General features: G+C 49.3%; 1 protein-coding gene across 1 annotated transcript; it reads left to right on the plus strand.

Moving 5' to 3' along the window:
* Nucleotides 1–17,053: 17,053 nt before the first annotated feature.
* Nucleotides 17,054–18,109, plus strand: TEX44 (testis expressed 44). The gene has a single exon (XM_068968501.1). The coding sequence runs from the start codon at nt 17,054–17,056 to the stop codon at nt 18,107–18,109; it is 1,056 nt and encodes a 351-aa protein (XP_068824602.1).
* Nucleotides 18,110–18,715: the final 606 nt, after the last annotated feature.

An 18,715-nucleotide genomic window follows, 5' to 3' on the forward strand; every position in this document is an offset into this window, starting at 1 on the left:
AGTCCCTCAAGTGACTATTTAAACAGCATATATCCAGCTAAATGATGACATTTCCCAAACAGGAGCTACTCTTGAGTAGAAGTTGTTGAGTGAGACGCATGAGAAAATCCCCTTCACCTTTTTTTTTTTTGGCTGCAATGCAAAGCATGTGGGATTTTAGTCCTAGACCAGGGGATCAAACCCATGTCCCCTGCAGTAGACATGTAGGCTCCTACCCACTGGACCACCAGGGAATTTCACTTCGTTTTATTCAGCATCTCCAATGTGTAATAATTTCTTATATACAGTCTTACTTTCTTATTTCTCTCTAGCACACAATTTAACAATTAACTGTGCACCATTTCTTAAAATTACTTCAGTGTGTATATTTTATCTCCCCGTGCATACGTGCTAAGTTGCTTCAGTCGTGTCTGACTCTTTGAAACCCTATGGACTGCACCCTGCCAGGCTCTTCTATCCATGGGATTCTCCAGGCAAGAATACTGGAGTGGGTAGCCATTCCCTTCTCCAGGGGAATCTTCCCAACCCAAGGATCGAACCTGCATCTCCTATTGTCTCCTGCACTGGCAGGCAGGTTCTTTACCACTAGCGCCACCTGGAAAGCCCCCAGGTCTATGTACTGTTCCCTGTTAGAGGCTGCATTGTGTCCCCACAAACTTCACCTGTTGAAATCCTAACCCCCAGTTAGCATGACTAGACATGGAGATAGGATCTTTAAAGAAATGGTTAAGCTTAACTGAGGTCACTGGGAGGCCCTAATCCAATATGACTGGTGTTATGAGAAGATAAGATTAGCACACAGAGGGAAGACCACACAAAGTCACAGTGAGAAGATGGCCATCTGCAAGCCAAGGGGGAAGGCCTCAGAAGCAACCAAGCATGATGACACCTTGATCTCGCTCTTCCGGCTTTCAGAACTGCAAGAAAATTAATTTCGGTTGTTTAAGCCACCCAGCCTGTGCTACTCTGCTATGGCAGCCACAGGAAACTAACACACTTCAGTCTTTCATGCGTTCCTCACAGTCAGAAACACACACACTGAGCACCTATTATGCACCAGGTTGCCTGGATACATGGATGCCTGATTCCCAGGCCCGCCTGCATCCCTTTCCAGCTGAGAGCCCTGCTCAGCCTGCATGGGGCTGTGGGCCAGCTGGTCCCCACTAGCTATTTATAAGCATTCTAGCCTCCCTGCCTGCTCCTCCTCGGCCTCAGTCCCCTTTATTTAGGTGGGACCGTCTCCACCTTTTGATCTGAGCCTCTGCCTGCCCCCTGCAGGCTCATCCACTCACTCCCCAGGAGTGGTCCTCACCAGTGTTCCCTAATCCCTTCCATGAACAGCATCCAGGCTCAGCCCTTCCCAATGGCCTTCTGGACCTGTCCACTGGCTGGAGTCTTCCCATCACCTTGAATATGAACAAACTTTTCACATCTCTGGCTCCAGGCCTGTTCTCCCAGCTGCCTGGATTTTGACTTCTCCCTGTCTTCAACACCCATCAGCCACCAGGTCCTGTTGATTCAGCCTTCAAACTATCTCCCACATTTGCCTTCCACTCCAACCCCGGCGTCCCCATTCAGGCAGGGCCCTTTCTCCCCTGAAGTCCTTCTTAGAAGAACTTGGAAGGGTTTGCTGAGGAAGTGAAAAGGAAGAAGGGCAGAGTAATGGCTCCAAGGAGGGCAAGGTACCCCTCCACCATCAGAGGGCAAGAGGGGGAGATAGGCAGAGAGGGGAAGGGAGAGAGGAGAACTATGGGCCCGAGGGCAGAGGGACCCATCTCCTGTGTCCCAGAAATGCCCCTTGGGGAGCAAAGGACCAAGAGAGGGAGGGCACGAGCTGGGTGCCCCCAGGATGAGGGGCCCAGGGTGGCATTAGGGAGCAGCCCCAGCTCAAGCGCAGCCCCACGTGGTGGGAGCAGCCACCTTCCGGGGTTCCACAGAGACAGGAGGAGCCTTGCAGCCACAGGGTGGGTTCTTGACCGACGACCCTCAGCTCTCCACCCTGACCCCACCTCTAGCTCTGTGGCATGGGGTGGGGGTGAGGCGTGGAGTGGGGGGAGTGTGGGGCAGGGAAGGGCTGAGCTGAAGCCCATCAGCGTGGGGGTGAGGAGCTGAAACCAGGCAAGCAAGCTGAGCTTTATACCCTCTGTAAAGCTCAGCCATGAGCTTGATTTGGAAATTTCTGACATTCGTAGGCTTTCCCCTCCCCACCCCACACACCCTTTACTTCCTAGATGCGAAGGGCTCCAGTTCCAGACCAGACTTCAGGCAACTCCGGGCCCGGGTCAGGGCTGCAGAGACCTCCCAGGGCAACCAGCTAGGCCCCCAGCCCCGCTTGCACACGCTCGCCCCTCAACGGGGCAAGAGGAGCGGCCCTTTCGCTCAGATCCGCGGCAGATCGGTTGGAGATGGGGGCGTGGGGTACAGTGGGGAGGACCACGGGGGCCCAGGGGCGCCTATGTCCGGCTCCCAAGTCGTGTTTCTAATGGCCCCCACATCACTGAAGCCAGCATTGCGGGGGTGATCAGGGCACACGCCCCTTCCTGTGTCAATCTGAGTCACCGAACTGCCAATTGTAACCCCTGAATTTCTGAGTCCGCAGGGCTGGCGTGGGGCCCAAGGAACCAGTGTTTCTAGCAGGGTCCCAGGTGAGGCGGATGCTGCGGGCCAGGACCGCTCTTCCAGGACCACTGCTGCGGAAATTCGGTAACCTGGGTTCCAATCGCAAATCTGCCCTCTGCTGGCAAATGGCTGCTCAGTCCAAAGAAATCACTTCTCAAGCTTAGATTTCTTCTCCACTAGGAAGATAAATAATAATATTTACCTCCTGAGGTGGTGGTAAGTTGAGATACCCTAGGCAAGTTGTTTAGCACAATTCCTGGCATGTGGTAAAACTGGGGGAAAGTTCTTTTTCAGTTGATTGAGGTGTGGGAATTTGGCTAAAGGAAGCTGCTTTTTGAGGGGAGGGGTGTTGTTTTACAAACCTTAAAGAATTGTTTGACTTTTAAAAACATATACCTGTGTGACCTTGTTTAAAATGAAATTTTAATTTCAAAAGTTGCTTGAGATCTAATATCATTTTTAAAAAAGAGAGAGTTCAAAAGCACTTTAATAGTTTCAACATGGGAACCTCTGCAGACAATTGTATTATTGTTCCCAATTATTCACCCTCCCTTCCTGAAGAGGATTATACAACCCCACCCACTGCATGTGACCTGTGGCCCCTTCTCTGGCAGGAGTAGTCGCCTCGCCCCACTGACCTTGGTCTTGACCCCATGACTGCGTTTGCAAATGGCCTGTGTGGGGACAAAACTTGCGGCAGAGACTTTAAGAGCCATTGCTTATTTCCACCTGCTCACGCACTTCTGTCTTCTGCCACAAAACTGACGTGTCCCTGGGGACTGTTCCTTTGGCTTGAACAGAGAATTAGAGCCACAGCCGACCCAGCCCATAGGAGCGAAGCCTCAACTACGCTGTGAAGGAAATATAAGAAGGACAAGAAACGAGCCTTGATGATTATGAGCCCCTGAGATGTGGGGATATGTTGTTGCTGCAGCTATACCTAGTGAAAACTTGACTAAAAAACATCCCACATAGGTGCCTGGCTAAATAAAGTATGGTGTATCTAAATGATGGAAATGCAGCTATTCAATGTAAAGTAATATTTCCAATTTAAATTTATATTAAAATATATTCAGCTATTAATACTATATTTAAGGCTATAGGAAATTGCTTAAAGTATCATTTTAAATAAGTGAACAATGGCAAAGCTTTAAATGGAAAGTACAGCAAGATCCCAATTAAAATATATGTGTGTGTGTGTGTGTGTGTGTACCATACATACTGAGGTAAGTTGTTGTTGTTCAGTCGCTAAGTTGTGTCCAACTCTTTGTGACCCCATGGACTACAGCACACCAGGCTCCCTGTACTTCACTATCTCCCAGAGTTTGCTCAAACTCATGTCCATTGAGTCAGTGATGCCATCCAACTATCTCATCCTCTGTCTCCCCCTTCTCCTCCTGCCCTCAATCTTTCCCAGCATCAGGGTACTTTCTAATGAGTCAGCTCTTCCCATCAGGTGGCCAGAGTATTGCAGCTTCAGCTTCAGCATCAGTCCTTCCAATGAATATTCAGGGTTGATTTCCTTTAGGATTGACTGGTTTGATCTCCTTGCTGTCCAAGGAACTCTCAAGAGTCTTCTCCAACACCACAGTTCAAAAAGCATCAATTCTTCAGTGCTCAGCCTTATTTCTGGTCCAGTTCTCACCTCTATACATGACTACTGGAAAACCATAGCTTTGACTAGATGAACCTTAGTTGGCAAAGTAATGTCTCTGCTCTTTAATATACTGTCTAGGTTTGTCATAGCTTTTCTTCTAAGGAGCAAGTGTCTTTTAATTTCATGGCTGTGATTTTGGAGCCCAAGAAATTAAAATCTTTCACCGTATCTACTTTTTCCTCAACTATTTGCCATAAAGTGATGGGACCAGGAGCCATGATCCTCATTTTTTGAATGTTGAGTTTTAAACCAGCTTTTTCACTCTCCTCTTTCACTTTCATCAAGAGGCTTTTTAGTTCCTCTTTGCTTTCTGTCATTAGGGTGGTGTCATCTGCCTATCTGAGGTTGTTGATATTTCTCCTGGCAATCTTGATTCCACCCTGGGATTCATCCAGTCCAGTATTTTGCATGATATACTCTACATATAAATTAAATAAGCAGGGTGACAATATATAGCCTTGACATACTCCTTTCCCAATTTGAACCAGTCCGTTGTTCCATGTCCTGTTCTAACTGTTGCTCCTTGACCTGCATACAGATTTCTCAGGAGGCAAGTAAGATGGTCTGGTATTCCCATCTCTTTAAGAATTTTCCACAGTTTGTTATGATACCCACAGTCAAAGGCTTTAGTGTAGTCAATGAAGCAGAAGTAGATGTTCTTCTGGAATTCCCTTGCTTTTTCTGTGATCCAACGGATATTGGCAGTTTGAGCTCTGGTTCCTCTGCCTTTTCTAAGTCCAGCTAGTACATCTGGAAGTTCTCAGTTCACATACTACTGAAGCTTAGCTTGGAGGATTTTGAGCATTATTTTGTTAGCATGTGAAATGAGTGCAATTGTGCTGTAGTTTGAACATTCTTTGGCATTGCCTTTCTTTGGGATTGGAATGAAAACTGGCCTTTTTCAACCACTGCTGAATTTTCCAAATTTGCTAGCATATTGAGTGCAGCACTTTAACAACATCCTCTTAAGATTTTAAATAGCTCAGCTGAAGTTCTATCACCTCCACTACCTTTGTTCATAGTAATGCTTCCTAAGGCCCACTTGACTTCACACTCCATGATGTCTGGCTCTAGGTGAGTGATCACACCATCGTGGTTATCCATGTTATTAAGACCCTTTTTGTATAGTTCTTCTGTGTATTCTTGTCACCTCTTAATCTCTTCTGTTCTGTTAGGTCCTTGCCATTTCTCTCCTTTACTGTGCCAGTCTTTGCATGGAATGTTACCTTGGTACCTCTGATTTTCTTAAAGAGTTCTCTAGTCTTTCTTATTCTATTGTTTTCCTCTATTTCTTTGCATTGGTCATTTAAGAACACTTTCTTTTCTCTCCTTCCTATTCTCTGTAACTCTGCATTCAGTTTGTTATATCTTTCCCTTTCTCCTTTGCCTTTTGCTTATCTTCCTAGCTATTTGTAAGTCCTCTTCAGACAATTACTTTGCCTTCTTGCATTTCTTTTTTTGGGGGATATTTATGGTCACCACCTCTTGTACAAGGTTATGAATCTCCATCCATAGTTCTTCAGGCACTCTACCAAATCTAATCCCTTGAATCTATTCATCACCTCCACTGTATAATCGTAAGGGATTTGAAGCCCATAATGGTCTGGGCTTCCCTGGTAGCTCAGACAATAAAGAATCCGCCTGCAATGCAGAAGACCTGGGTTCAATCCCTGGATCAGGAAGATCCCCTGGAGAAGGAAATGGCAACCCACTCCAGTGTTCTTGCCTGGGAAATTCCATGGATAGAGGGGCCTGGCAGGCTATAGTTTATGGGGTCCCAGACAGTTGAACATGACTGAGCCACTAAAACACACACACACACACACACACACACACACACACACACACACCCCTGAATGGTCTAGTGGTTTTCCCCACTTTCTTCAATTTAAGCCTGAATTTTGCAATAAGGAGCTCACATTCTGAGCCACCATCAGCTCCAGGTCTTGTTTCTCTAACCGTATAGAGCTTCTCCATCTTCAGCTGCAAAGAATATCTCATTTAGTTATCTGGTGATGTCCATGTGTAGAGTCATCTCTTGTGTTGTTGAAAGAGGGTGTTTGCTATGACCAATAAGTTCTTTTGACAAAACCCTGTTAGTCTTTGCCCAGATTCATTTTGTACTCCAAGGTCAAACTTGCCTGTTACTCCAGATATCTCTTGACTTCCTACTTTTGTATTCCAGTCCCCAGGAACCTGGGTCTCCTGCATTGCATACTAATTCTTTACCATCTGAGCCACCAGGGAAGCCTAGTGGTAAAGAATCTGCTTGCCAATGGAGACGCAAGAGACTTGGGTTCTATGCCTGGGTCAGAAAGATCCCCCTGAGAAGGAAATGGCTACTCAATCTCCAGTATTCTTGCTGGGAAAACCCCATGGGCAGAGGAGCCTGGTGAGCTACAGTCCATGGGGTTGCAAAGAGTCAAACACAACTGAGTGACTGAGCATGCATGCACGGAGGCAGTGGTTGATAACGATCCATAGTCTCCTGTCCCTGGACACCTTGTAGTGTGACAGTGAATGTGTAGCTGTTAGAGTGGGAGTAGGAGTGAGGCATGGAGTGCAATCCTCTTCCTCACTCTGTCCCTTGGCTGGGAAGGATGCCACCTACCAGAGCCAGGAGCCTGCATAAAGAATAACGGATGGGCACCCTCCTGCAGTGCCTCAGAACCAGCGCGAGGGGGCAGCCGAGAGCCAGGCCAAGTAGGAGGACACCAGGGAGGTGCCCACATCAGCTGCTCTCTTGCCCGCATTCCCTGTCCCTAACACTCCCAAGACAACCAAGACTAATGAAGACAATCATTTCAGCGGGGTTTTCAGAAGATGGTGCATTTCTCAAAAGGGAATTGCTTTTTAAGCAAACCCATGTGTTTCACCAGCTCCTTCCAGTGGGATATTCAAAAATACCCAAGATAGGTCAGTATTCACATGTTTGATACATTCTGTCATTCGAAACATTTCCAGTTTCTCTCTAGTCAACCTATGGCTAATTTCAGGGACCAGTCTAATAAACCTCACATCCTATTTTTGTGGGGTATCAGTTTAAGATTTTTTACCTGATATTAATGGGCTTCCCAGGTGGCATAGCAATAAAAGAATCCACCTGCCAGTGCAGAAGACACAGAGATGCGGGTTCAGTCCCTGGGTTGGGAAGATCCCCTGAAGAAAGAAATGGCCACCCACTGCAGTATTCTTGCCTGGAAATTTCCACGGGCAGAGGAGTCTGGCGGGCTACAGTCCATGGGGTCACAAAGAGTTGAACACAGCTGAGCACGCATTCATCATGCTAATATCTTTAAAAGGCTAGAAAATTTTAATAGTAAAACTGGTGACAAAGATGTTCCCCAAAGTACTGAGAAGGCTGACTTGGTACAGGCTAGGGGCTGAAATGGTCCAGACAGCCCCACACACGTGTCTGGCGTTTGGCAGGGGTGACGAAGGCAACTAGGCCACACAAATCTCATTATCAAGCTGGCCAGACTCCTTCGCTTGGCAGCTGGGCTCCAAAAGGAGTGAGAGGAGCCAAGCCCCAATGCAGAAACACGTTTTAAGCCTCTGCTTCTCATGTTTCCTATTGTCCCCTTGACCGACGCAAGTCACATGACTAAGCCCTGATTCAGCGGCTAAAGAAAATAGACTCCTTTTGACAGGAGGAGTTGCAAGATGATGTGACCTTCAAAAAATACCTACTACATCTTCTTTCTTCTCTCCTGTCGTACCAAGGACATCCTTATACAGGCACGGATGGATGACAGCCACCTGCTCACTAACAGTGGCCCCTGCCACCCCCTATCCCTGGGGTCAAGTTCAAGGCAATTAAATCTGCATCTCCCCAGGTGTGTCAGTGTGAAAGGTGTTTGTGCTCTCCCCGCAACTCCACTGCAAACTCGTATGTTGAAGGTCTAATGTGACTATACCTAGAAATACTTTTAAGGAGGTAATCAAGATTAAATGAAGCTGAAAGCATAGGACCCTAATCCAGCAGAACTCATGTCCTTATAAAAAGAGAAAGAGACACTGGAGCTCTTATGTGCTCTCTCTGTCTCTCTCTGCATGTATGCACAGAAAGGAGTCCATGCGAGGCACAGTGAGAAGGCAGCCATCTGCAAGGCAGGAAAAGAGACCTCCCCAGAGCTAACCTTGCCAACAGCTTGATCTTGGACTCTAGACTGTAGGAAACAAATGTCAGTTGTCTAAGCCACTAGTCTGTATGGCAGCCCAAGCTGACCAATATATGATTGTTCCTTGGTCAAATAAGCTTGAGAAATGTGTGTTCAACACTGGTTGCCCCGATCTTCAAAACTCAAAGGGCTCTGTAGCCTATCAAAGGCTCTGAGACGTTCCTCAGGAACGAAACCTCTAGTATGACACACGCTCGGTTGCTTCAGTCATGTCCAACCCTTTGCCATGCTGTGGACTGTAGCCTGCCAGGCTCCTCTGTCCATGGGATTCTCCAGGCAAGAATGCTGGAGTAGGTTACCACACTCTCCTTCAGGAGATCTTCCTGACTCGACTCGAACCCACGTCTCCTGCATTGCAGGTAGACTCTTTACTGCTGAGCCACCGTGGAAGCCCAGTGTTTCTGAAATTCATTTACTCCTGTGATCCTTTCCGAACACCTGTGATCACCATAGGAAGCTGTATTCATCTCTAGGGTTGTCGTAACAAACTACTGCAAACTTTTGTTTTTTTAACTTTTATTGGAGTATAATTAATTTACAATATTCTGCTAGTTTCTGCTGTACATCAAAGTGAATCAGTTATATATATACATATATCCACTCCTTTTTAGATTCTTTTCCCATACAGGCCATTACAGAGCGTTGATTAGAGTCCCCTGAGCTATACAGCAGCTTCTTATTAGTTATCTATTTTATATGTGTAAACTTATAAGATGGCCTTCTTCTCTCACAGTTCTGGAAACCCGAAGTTAAAAATTGTCAACAGGATTGGTTCTTTCTGGAGGCCCTGCGGGAGAATGTGCCCCGTGCCCCTCTCCTGGCCTCTGTTCGCTGTTAGTGACTCTGAGTGTTCCTTGGCCCCCATCTCCCTCAGTCTTCACGTGGCCTCCCCCTCTCTGCCTCCTTCCCAGCATCTTCCCCTGTACTCTTACAAGGACCCAGTCATTGGAATGAGGGCCCACCCTAAATCCAGGATGATCTCATCTGGAGATGAGCTTGATAAATTTGGAATCTGCAAATTTCAAATTTGGAATCTGCAAATTTCAAATTTGGAAAAAAATTTGGAATCTGCAAATTCCAAATAAGTCCCCATTCTGAGGTTGCAGGTGGACATGTCTTTTGGGTGCCACAATTCAATCCAGAAGCCAAGGGACACCCAAGGTGGCTGGCTGAGTGTGGACACAAAGTGGGGGGCGGGGTGAGTGGGACCTGTCTAGGTGTCTGCAAGCTGGCGGTCCCTCCACTCCAGGGGACACACTGGGGACACCAACTTCTTACCTTGACAATGCTGTCCACTCCCCAAACCCCAGTTTCCTAAACTCCTTGCTGATCGTCCCCCATGAACACATTCCTGTTAGGGGCAGGATGAGACTTTCTGTTCTATTCACTCAGAACCTGATTGGGCCTCCTGCTCTGCTGTTCCTGCTTTGTTCTGAAAGACAGAGCCTGTCTTTCTGGGGAATGTTTGCAAAACGCTTGTTCATGCTGCAGTGTGGCAGGCAGGCTCTTACAGAGCTGGGCTCCTAGAGGCTTCTTCCCCAAACCTTTCCAAAGCTCTGCTTCTTCCATGCCTCTCGCCTGGCCTGCAGGAGAAAGTGAGATCTGCCTCAGGGACAGGCTTCCTTCCAGCATCAGTCAGGGTGCTCCCACTGCCTCGCTACAGGACCCCTCTTGCTGCTTTGGTGCCTTCCATCCCTGACCACCCTTCCCTCCACTTGTGCACAGCCGTGGGCCGACCAGTCACTTGGCAGGTGGATTTGGGGGGTCTGCTTGTCCCTGGAATGCAAATAACCAGACACAGCTCAGATCTTGGAGGTAGTTGTTGTCGATTCGCTAAGTCGTATCCAACTCTGTGACCCAATGGACTTTATAGCCTGCCAGGCTCCTCTGTCCATGGAATTCTCCAGGCAAGAATACTGGAGTGGATTGTCATTTCCTTCGTCTGGGGAGTGGCCCATATCTTTCACCACTTCTCCAAATTGTTCCTTCCAGACTAAGGAGGCTAAAACCATTAGTTTAGAGCTAAGGCTCAGTAACTCTTCCTTAGAGCAATACCTCTGGGGAAACCCACCTGAAGTGGAAGAAGCCCTATCCCCACTTTTTCTGAATTGAGGGGCCCCTGGTGGGAGGAGAAAAGAGGCAGCAGTGAGTCCCAGTCGCGGGAAATAGATTGTCCAGACAGGCTGCCCGAGGGGTGGAGCACAGCTGGGTCCATGCTGGGAGCAGGAGGTGGCTCAGGGCTCTGCCCTGACCCCAGACCCTGCCTTACCACCCTCCAGCCCCCATAGGAGACTAGCAGATCTCTGGAGCCAGAAGAGAGCTGGGAAGGCTGAGGTCACCAAACCCTGTGACCTCACCACCGTGGTTTGACCTCTAGCCATCCTGTTAAGTCTTCCCAGCATCCCAAACCCAGGGAACCTGCACACTTTGGGGAATGTGCTTTCAACTTACTAGGCCACCTTGTGACAGCAGATTGGTGACCTGTCTCTTAAATTAGATGATAGATTCTTTGCCATTAGATACCTATCTTTAATCTCTTTGTGATTTTTTAAAATAAATTTATGTATTTTGGGCTGTGCTGGGGCTTCCTTGCTGTGCGGACTTTTCTCTAGTTGTGACAAGCAGGGGCTACTCTCTAGCTGCCGTGCACAGGCTTCTCATTGCAGTGGCTTCTCTTGTTGCAGCCACTGAGCTCTAGGGCGCGCGGGCTTCGGTATTTGTGACGCCTGGGCTCAGTAGTTGCGGCTCCCGGGCGTAGCTGCTCTATGGCGTGTGGGAGCCTCCTGGGTCAGGGATCGGACCCGTGTGTCTCCTGCAATGGCAGGCAGATTCTTTACCACTGGGCACCAGGGAATCCTTCTCTGTGATTCTATTTGAGGGCCTAATCCTTTGCTCAGGAGTCCCGTGTCTGTCAGCTCGGCTGCCAGAACAAAGTGCCACAGATGAGGGGGTGCTTAAGCAACAGAACTGCAAGCAGAAGTCAGAAGTCAAGGCGCTGGCAGTGTCTACTCCTTCCGAGGGCCGTGAAGGAAGGCGCTGTCCCCAGCTGCTCTCCTTGGTGTACGGGGGGCTGTCTTCATGTTCCCACGGCTTTCTCTGTGTGTCTGTCGGCATCCACATCTCCTCTTCTTCAAAGGACACCAGCCATTCTGAGCTAGGGCTCACCCGGATGATCCTCTTCTAACTTAATTACCTCCTTACAGGCCCGTCTCCTAATAGAGTCACATTCTGAAGTTCGGACACCCACGGGTAATACAAGAAGAATGGATGGAGGGACGCATGGGCAGACTTCTGGCCTCTCAAGGCTGGTCTGCACAAGCGTCCCTTCAGCGGCCCCCCCCAGGCCACCCCACAGCCACCAACCGGACCTCTGAGGGACTTGAGTTCTCTCATAGCCGCTGGCCAGCCAAACCTGAGAGTAGGGAGAGATGGGGGTGGACCCTGGAGATGGAGACTAGCAAAGGCATCCTAAGAGTTGCAGCAGTCCAACGGGGGTGTGTGTGTGTGTGTGTGCGCATGTGCGCGTGTGTGTATGTGTGGTGTGTGTGTGGGGTGGCTGAAGTACCCCCTTTGTTTTGCAGAGGAAGGTGTGGGTGTGGCCCCTCAGTTCGAGTCCCTTCCCACTCAGAGTGGGTGTTTGGGTGGCCCCAGGAATCCTATCTACATTCAGAGCCCAGGCTTCTGGAAGGTTAGGGAGAAGGAATTTATCTTAACTTGCAAATTTGTTCTAATGCTTCAAGTAGTTTTTACCCATTGTTGAAAGGGCAAATGAATTGTATAAATTTTAAAATGTGCAAGAGCTTGAAAGAAAAAACTTGTCCATGATCCACCACAATGAAAAAGTCTCTGATACAGGCTATTCACTTGTTATTTGACCAAACCACGTGCTTTTAACTTTTAGAATCTTTTCTTGATGCAAGTAAGAAATATTACTAGAGAAACATCAGAAAACAAAGTTTGCTCCCCTCCAAAAATTAAGTCACTTGTCATCCCACTACCCAAAAATATCTTGTTTTGCTTTTTTTTTAAAATCTTATATTTCTTTGACCACTAGTACTTCTGAATTTTGTCTCATGGCTATTAGGTATTTAAATTTCTTTGGTGAATGGTCTGTTCTCATTCTTTGCATATTGTGTTATTTGGAACATAATGGTGTCCTTTCAATCTGGGATCTTTATACAGTATAGATATTAACCCTCTAGGGTATTTGTAGCAAACATTTTTTGTTTGTGGCTTGTACTTAAAATTTTTTTAGATTACTTTTTGACCTCTTTTTTAAATTTATTTATTTTTCTCTTTTTATTTTTTAAGAAATATTTATTTGGCTGTGCCAGGTCTTAGCTGAGGCACGTGGGATCTAGTTCCCTAACCAGGGGTCAAACCCGGGCACATTGGCAGCGCAGTCTTAGACCACTGGATCACCAGGGAAGTCCTTGACCTATTTTTAGACTGATTTCCCCTCCTTGGAATTTCTTTACTGGCTTCTATATTTAGAAAGTACTTCTTCCCCAAATCAAGTATTTGCAGTTTACTTATGACCTCTCACTCTCTCTCTTTGTAGTTTTCATCTCCAAGTGAGAGTGAGAAACTAAGCCACTGTTTTTCCAATACTTAACCGATTGTCCCAGCACCATTTTGTAGCTCAGCACTCCACTGTCCCTGTTCTGCGTCCCCAGGGCAGTCTGCTCTGTGCCAGCCTACAGGAGAAAACCCTAGCCTCCTGCTCCTCTGGGCCTGACGTCTCTGGCACCAGCACTCACACAAAAGCGCTGGCAAACAAGGCCTGATTTCCGATGTTGTGGAGGTGAGGAGTTTACCTTGGAGACCTCAACACAAACAATTTAAAAATTCCCTCTAGATCTTTCTGTTCTCCCCAAGCCTCACCTGCTCCATCCCCAGAGAGACCTGACCTTTCTCCCCTTGGTGCAGCCAAGGAACTTCAAAGCCATCAGCTCTTTTCTCCCACAGAATGGCCTGGCTGTAGGACTCCCAGCCCAAACCCAGCTCTTTCCGAACGAAGCCTCTCCTCTCCAGATAACCACATTCACCTCCTTAGAAAGCAGGGTGACGGCCTTTGTCATTTGAGAATGAATGCCTTTGGGGGTCTCAGCCCCCATCCCATGGGGCTTATTAACCTGCTTCTCCCAAACAAATCCACTGTAGGTTCTAAGTGGAATTCCCACACCACCTGCTAATGGTTGGAGCTCCGACTCCTTAAATGTCTTGAACATGCAGAAAGTGGGAGTCCTGGCAAGGGGCAAAAACTGCAGTTTCCCCTTAGAACACTGGTGTTCAGGGTGGCTGCCCTGGCAGCGAGAGCTGCGACGGAGCACCCACCAAAGACTCAGGCCCCAAGATGGTCTCACGGGCAGGTGGGGGCTGTGGGGACCCCCCTCGTCATGGACAGGGCCCCAGGGGATTCTTGCAGACAAGAGCTGCAGGCCCACGCTTAGGAACCGAGGTGGAAGGCTGGGGAGTGGCCTGATCCCAGCGGCCACCTCAAGGTGGCAGCACCGAGCAGTGCCCATGTCAAAGGCGCCCATCACAGCGGGTGTAGAAAAGCTGTAGAAACATCAGGTACTGGGGCAACGGGGATGGCGGGGGCGGGGGGGTTGCCCCAGAAATGATCACACAGGTTTGTGGAAACAAAGTTCTGACCTGCTTCAAAGGGGTGCTGGCTGCTAAATGTCAGTTGGCCTGATCGTGCAGGGGTGAAGAGTGTGGGCTCAGACCAGACAGCCTGGCTCATACCCAGGTCTTCCTCTATCTGAGCTACAGTCTCCCCATCTGTACAAAGTGGTAATAGTACTTAACCATGAGACATCGTTGGAGGACGAGTACATGGTGTCTGAGCACGTGTTGAGAGTGATAACAACTGGACATCACCATCACCGTGAGAGGCTATCTTAGTTTCCCACGGCTGCCGAGGCAAATAACCACAGACTGGGTGTCTGACAACAACACAGTCATTCTCTCATGCTTCTGGAGACCCGAGTCCAAAGTCAAGCTGTCAACAGGGCCACACTCCCCTCTCAAGGCTCCAGGAAGGCCCTCCTCGCCTCTTCCAGCTTCTGGGGGGTCTCCAGGCCTTCCTTGACTTCCTTACTCGGTTGTGTGAGCTTAGTTACAGCACGTGGAATCTTTAGCTGTGGCAGGTGAACTCTTGGTTGTGGCATGTGCAATCTAGTTCTCCGACCAGGGATCGAACCCAGGCCCCCTGCATTGGGATCACTGAGTCTTATCCACTGGACCACCTGGGAAGTTCCTACAGTATAGATACTAACCCTATGATATTTGTGTAAGTGTGCTGGTGTTAACAGGCTTCCCATCACTCAGTCTACCATATTGCTTACTGTATTTTTATTGCTATTTACCTGTTTTTGCTTATATGTATTTTTTGATTTTGTCACAATAATCAGAGTCTCTTCTGAACATTTTCCTTCATTACCTGCCAGGCTTTTCCCCAATAAACAGACTTTCTTTAGATGTCTATAATCGCCATAGAGTGGATCTTTTCTGTGTTTCTTGACCAGCATCCATTTTGCCTCCTTTTGGTAATGGCACCCAATTTCCTTTGGGGACCAACCTGATTTCCACTTACAGGCCTTGTGTTTCAGTGGGGCTGACCTCAAGCCCCATTCCAGGCCTGACCAACCCGGGTTTGGTCCCCAAGTTGTGTTGACTCCTTCATAGAAGGCCCATGAGACTCAGGGCTTGATGTTTGCCATTAATTACCAAGGACCAGGGTGTCTGCACTAGCCTGAAGGTGCTAGCAACCTGCACCCAGAGGAATCTTCCCCTAAATCTAGCCATCAGTAAGAAAGGGGAAACCGAGAGAAGGAGAGAAAGAAGACTGAATCCTGAAGGCATCGCTGAACTCTGTCTGTGCAGAAACTTGCCCTTAGACTTTAGGCTTTTGTGAGCAACTACCAGTCTTCTCAATAATTCCTTCACAAAGTGTAAGGTTATCCCACCCACAATAAGCTTGGGTTTGCCCTGTGACCTCTCAGATGGCTGCAGAGCATTCATGGGGAGAAGAAATACTTTTGAGCCTGGTGCTGGGAGAAGTGACAGCAACTGTTTCCTACTGATGCGGCTGGATTATGGTAGGCCTCTCTCTGCATTAGCTAGTATCCTTACCATGCTGGTCATTCGATATTTCAGTATCCCTTCTGGGTATAAAACAGTGCTGGAGAACTTGACTTCTGAAACCAGACAGGGTTCAAATCACAGATTCAGTGCTTATTGATATGTGCCTTTGAATAAGTCACTTATTCCCTCTGAGGCTTAGTTTCCCCCTGTATAGAATGGGTATAATAATAGATGGCACCTACCTAGAGATGACAGGGTAGTTGGAAGGATTAGATGTTTAGCTCCTTCTGCTGTCCGTGATAAAAGAGAAAGTGAAGTCACTCAGTCGTGTCCGAGTCTTTGCTACCCCATGGACTGTAGCCTACCATGCTCCTCCATCCATGGGATTTTCCAGGCAAGAGTACTGGAGTGGGTTGCCATTTCCTTCTCCAGAGGATCTTCCCAACCCAGGGATTGAACCCGGGTCTCCTGCATTGTAGGCAGACTGTTTACATCTGAGCCACCGGGGAAGTCACATATCTGCCTATGATAAGCAGTCACTAAATATTAGCTGATAACCCCAGGGGAAGCAAGACACAACAGACTGGAACCTTCACTCCAGCCACCTTCTTAATGAAGAGCACAAGCTCGAATAGGTTTATCTGGATCCACACATTTCCAGAGAACACTCGAGGGTTTACAGATCGTTTGTTATTCTCTGCCCTCTCAGCCTAGCTAAGCAGAGAGAAGATGGAGAGTATTTATTCCACATCACAGGGTTAACCCCTGTATTAGCACATTTGGGCTGCAGATTCAGTGTCCAGTGAAGCCTACTTCCTGGTTTATAGATAGCTGTTTTCTAGCTGCATTTCAAATGGAGAAGGGGGCCAGGGAGTCTGTGTGGTCCCTTTTATAAGGGCACTAATCCCATTCATGAAGCCTCCACCCTCATGACCCAATCACTTCCCCAAGTCTCCACCTCCAAGTACTGTAGCTTTCAACCATACAAACTTTGTGGTGAGACACAGCCTTAAGTCTATAGCTCCCCACAACCAAGACAGTCAGGGCTGGGAGCTGCCCAAGCCCCTCCCTTTCCTTTGTTCCTACTCACCACTGCTGCGAAACTGAGTCTCTGCAGAAGGACTGGCCAAGTGAGTCACCATTGTGGACAGAGAGGTGCTGGGAATGGTCCCTTATAACATTTATTACAAATCAACATCTGCATCCCATCCTTTCACGAGAGCCACAGCATCCCAATTCCTGGTGGGCACCCGCCCTGTATACAACCTCCCTGCTTTTCCAAGACACTTGCCTGCGTCTCCTTAGACATCTGAAAACATGGCTACAAACAGCCCCACAGACTCAGCCCACTAGGGCAGCCACTCCAGAGGCACAGGACCCTTGCTCTGCAAGTACCTGTGACATCGCCAGCTTCGACAGTGCCCTGTGACCTCACCCTCTGGGGAGCTCAGCCCAGCAGGGCCACGGCCACTCTCTCAACCAGCACAAGTAACAAAGGGCCTAGATGACCACCGTGCCCTCGGGAGAGGCCGGAGCCACCAGCACCCCTCCGCATGGGGACAGCAGGTCTACAGACCTCCCAGCAGTGGGGTCCCAAAGTCAGGTCCCCCTCCTCACAGATGACCCAGTGTCTCTTGATGCTATAACATCAGCTGAATGGCAGGATGTAGTTCAGGCCTCCATTGAGCCAGCCACCTCGGGGACCACGTCGGAGTCTGGGGATGCAGATAGGCATGAAGCTGCCGAGGGGCAGGCCCAGGAGCCCAGGGAGGCCACAGCCCTGCCTGCTGACCTGGCCCCAGGTGCCCTGAAAAATTCCCTGGGCTTCCAGAACCTAGTGCAGAAAGGGCTGCTGCAAGATTCCAGCAGGACTCAGAATCCTCAGATTTTCCAAGTTAACTCCCTGGTTGAGGAAGTAACACCACAAGCAGTGGCCACCCTGGACAGAGAGCAGGAGCCAGCAACAGCCACCCCAAGTGCCGAGACACAGTCCCCCCAAAATGTGGAGGCTCAGCCCATCGTGAGCACCACAGACCCCAAGGACCAGCTTGACCCTGGGACTGCTGACACCCCTGAAGCTGTTGAGGAGAAGCTGGAGGGTCCCGAAGCCTTGACCCCTGATCCTGATGCTTCGCCATCAACCGCTGCCTCGCCGGGCCCTGGAGAGCTGGCCCCGGGGACAGGTCCCCTGGACTCCACGGCTGACGAAGAGAACAGCTACATGCGCTCCATGACCAGCTTGCTGGGCGGGGGCGAGGGGTCCATCAGCTCCCTGGCAGACATCCTGGTGTGGTCCGATGCCACCATGGGCCTAGCCACAGGCTTCCTGGCCACCGGCCGTGGCTCTGTGTCAGACCTGTTGCACACCCCGGGGCCCAGCCTGCGCTCCATCTCCAGCATCCTGGGGAGAGCCAGCTCTGCCCTGTCCTCCAGGTTAGTGGTGAGGACCAGAGCGGCCCTGCACTCCATCACCCACGTGCTGGAATCGGTGGAGCGGAGGACAGTCGAGGGCATCCGTTCGGCCATGTGCTACCTGACCAACCATCTCACCCCACACTAGGCCCACGCCACCCCCTACTGGGACTGGACCCCATGTTCTGCAGCTTCCCGAGACCCCGGGGACACTCCTGGCCCCCCCCCTTTCTCGCCCACTCCTGCTCTGGACAGCTCTCCCCAGACTGGGCAATAAATCACTGGCGAGCGTTTATTTTCCAAGCGCCAGCCTCCTCCCTTGTCTGTGCAGTGGGATCAGGGTGGAGGGACAGGAGGGGGCTAGGGTGTTCTGGAAACGGAAAGGTGCCCCCCTGAGGGCTTCTTAGCTTGTCCCACTCAGGAGCTGGGAGCCAAAGTGCAGAAAGAGACCTGCCTTGGGACTTTCCCGAGTGGTCCAGTGGCTAAGACTCTGAGCCTTCCAGTGCAGAGGGCACAGGTTCAATCCCTAGCATGGGAACTAAGATCTTACATGCCACATGGCATGGTCAATACAATTTTAAAAATTAAAATTAAAAAAAGAGAAAGAGAAGGGCCTGGGCAGGCCGGGGAGGCCAGGTGTGGGGAGCTGTGGGTGCTGTCGCTCAGTTGTGTCTGACTCTTTGCAACCCCATGGACTGTAGCCCACCAGGCTCCTCTGCCCATGGAATTTTCCAGGCGAGAATACTGGGGTGGG

This window comes from Capricornis sumatraensis, chromosome 3, assembly GCF_032405125.1.
Source record: "Capricornis sumatraensis isolate serow.1 chromosome 3, serow.2, whole genome shotgun sequence".
NCBI classification, from domain to species: domain Eukaryota; kingdom Metazoa; phylum Chordata; class Mammalia; order Artiodactyla; family Bovidae; genus Capricornis; species Capricornis sumatraensis.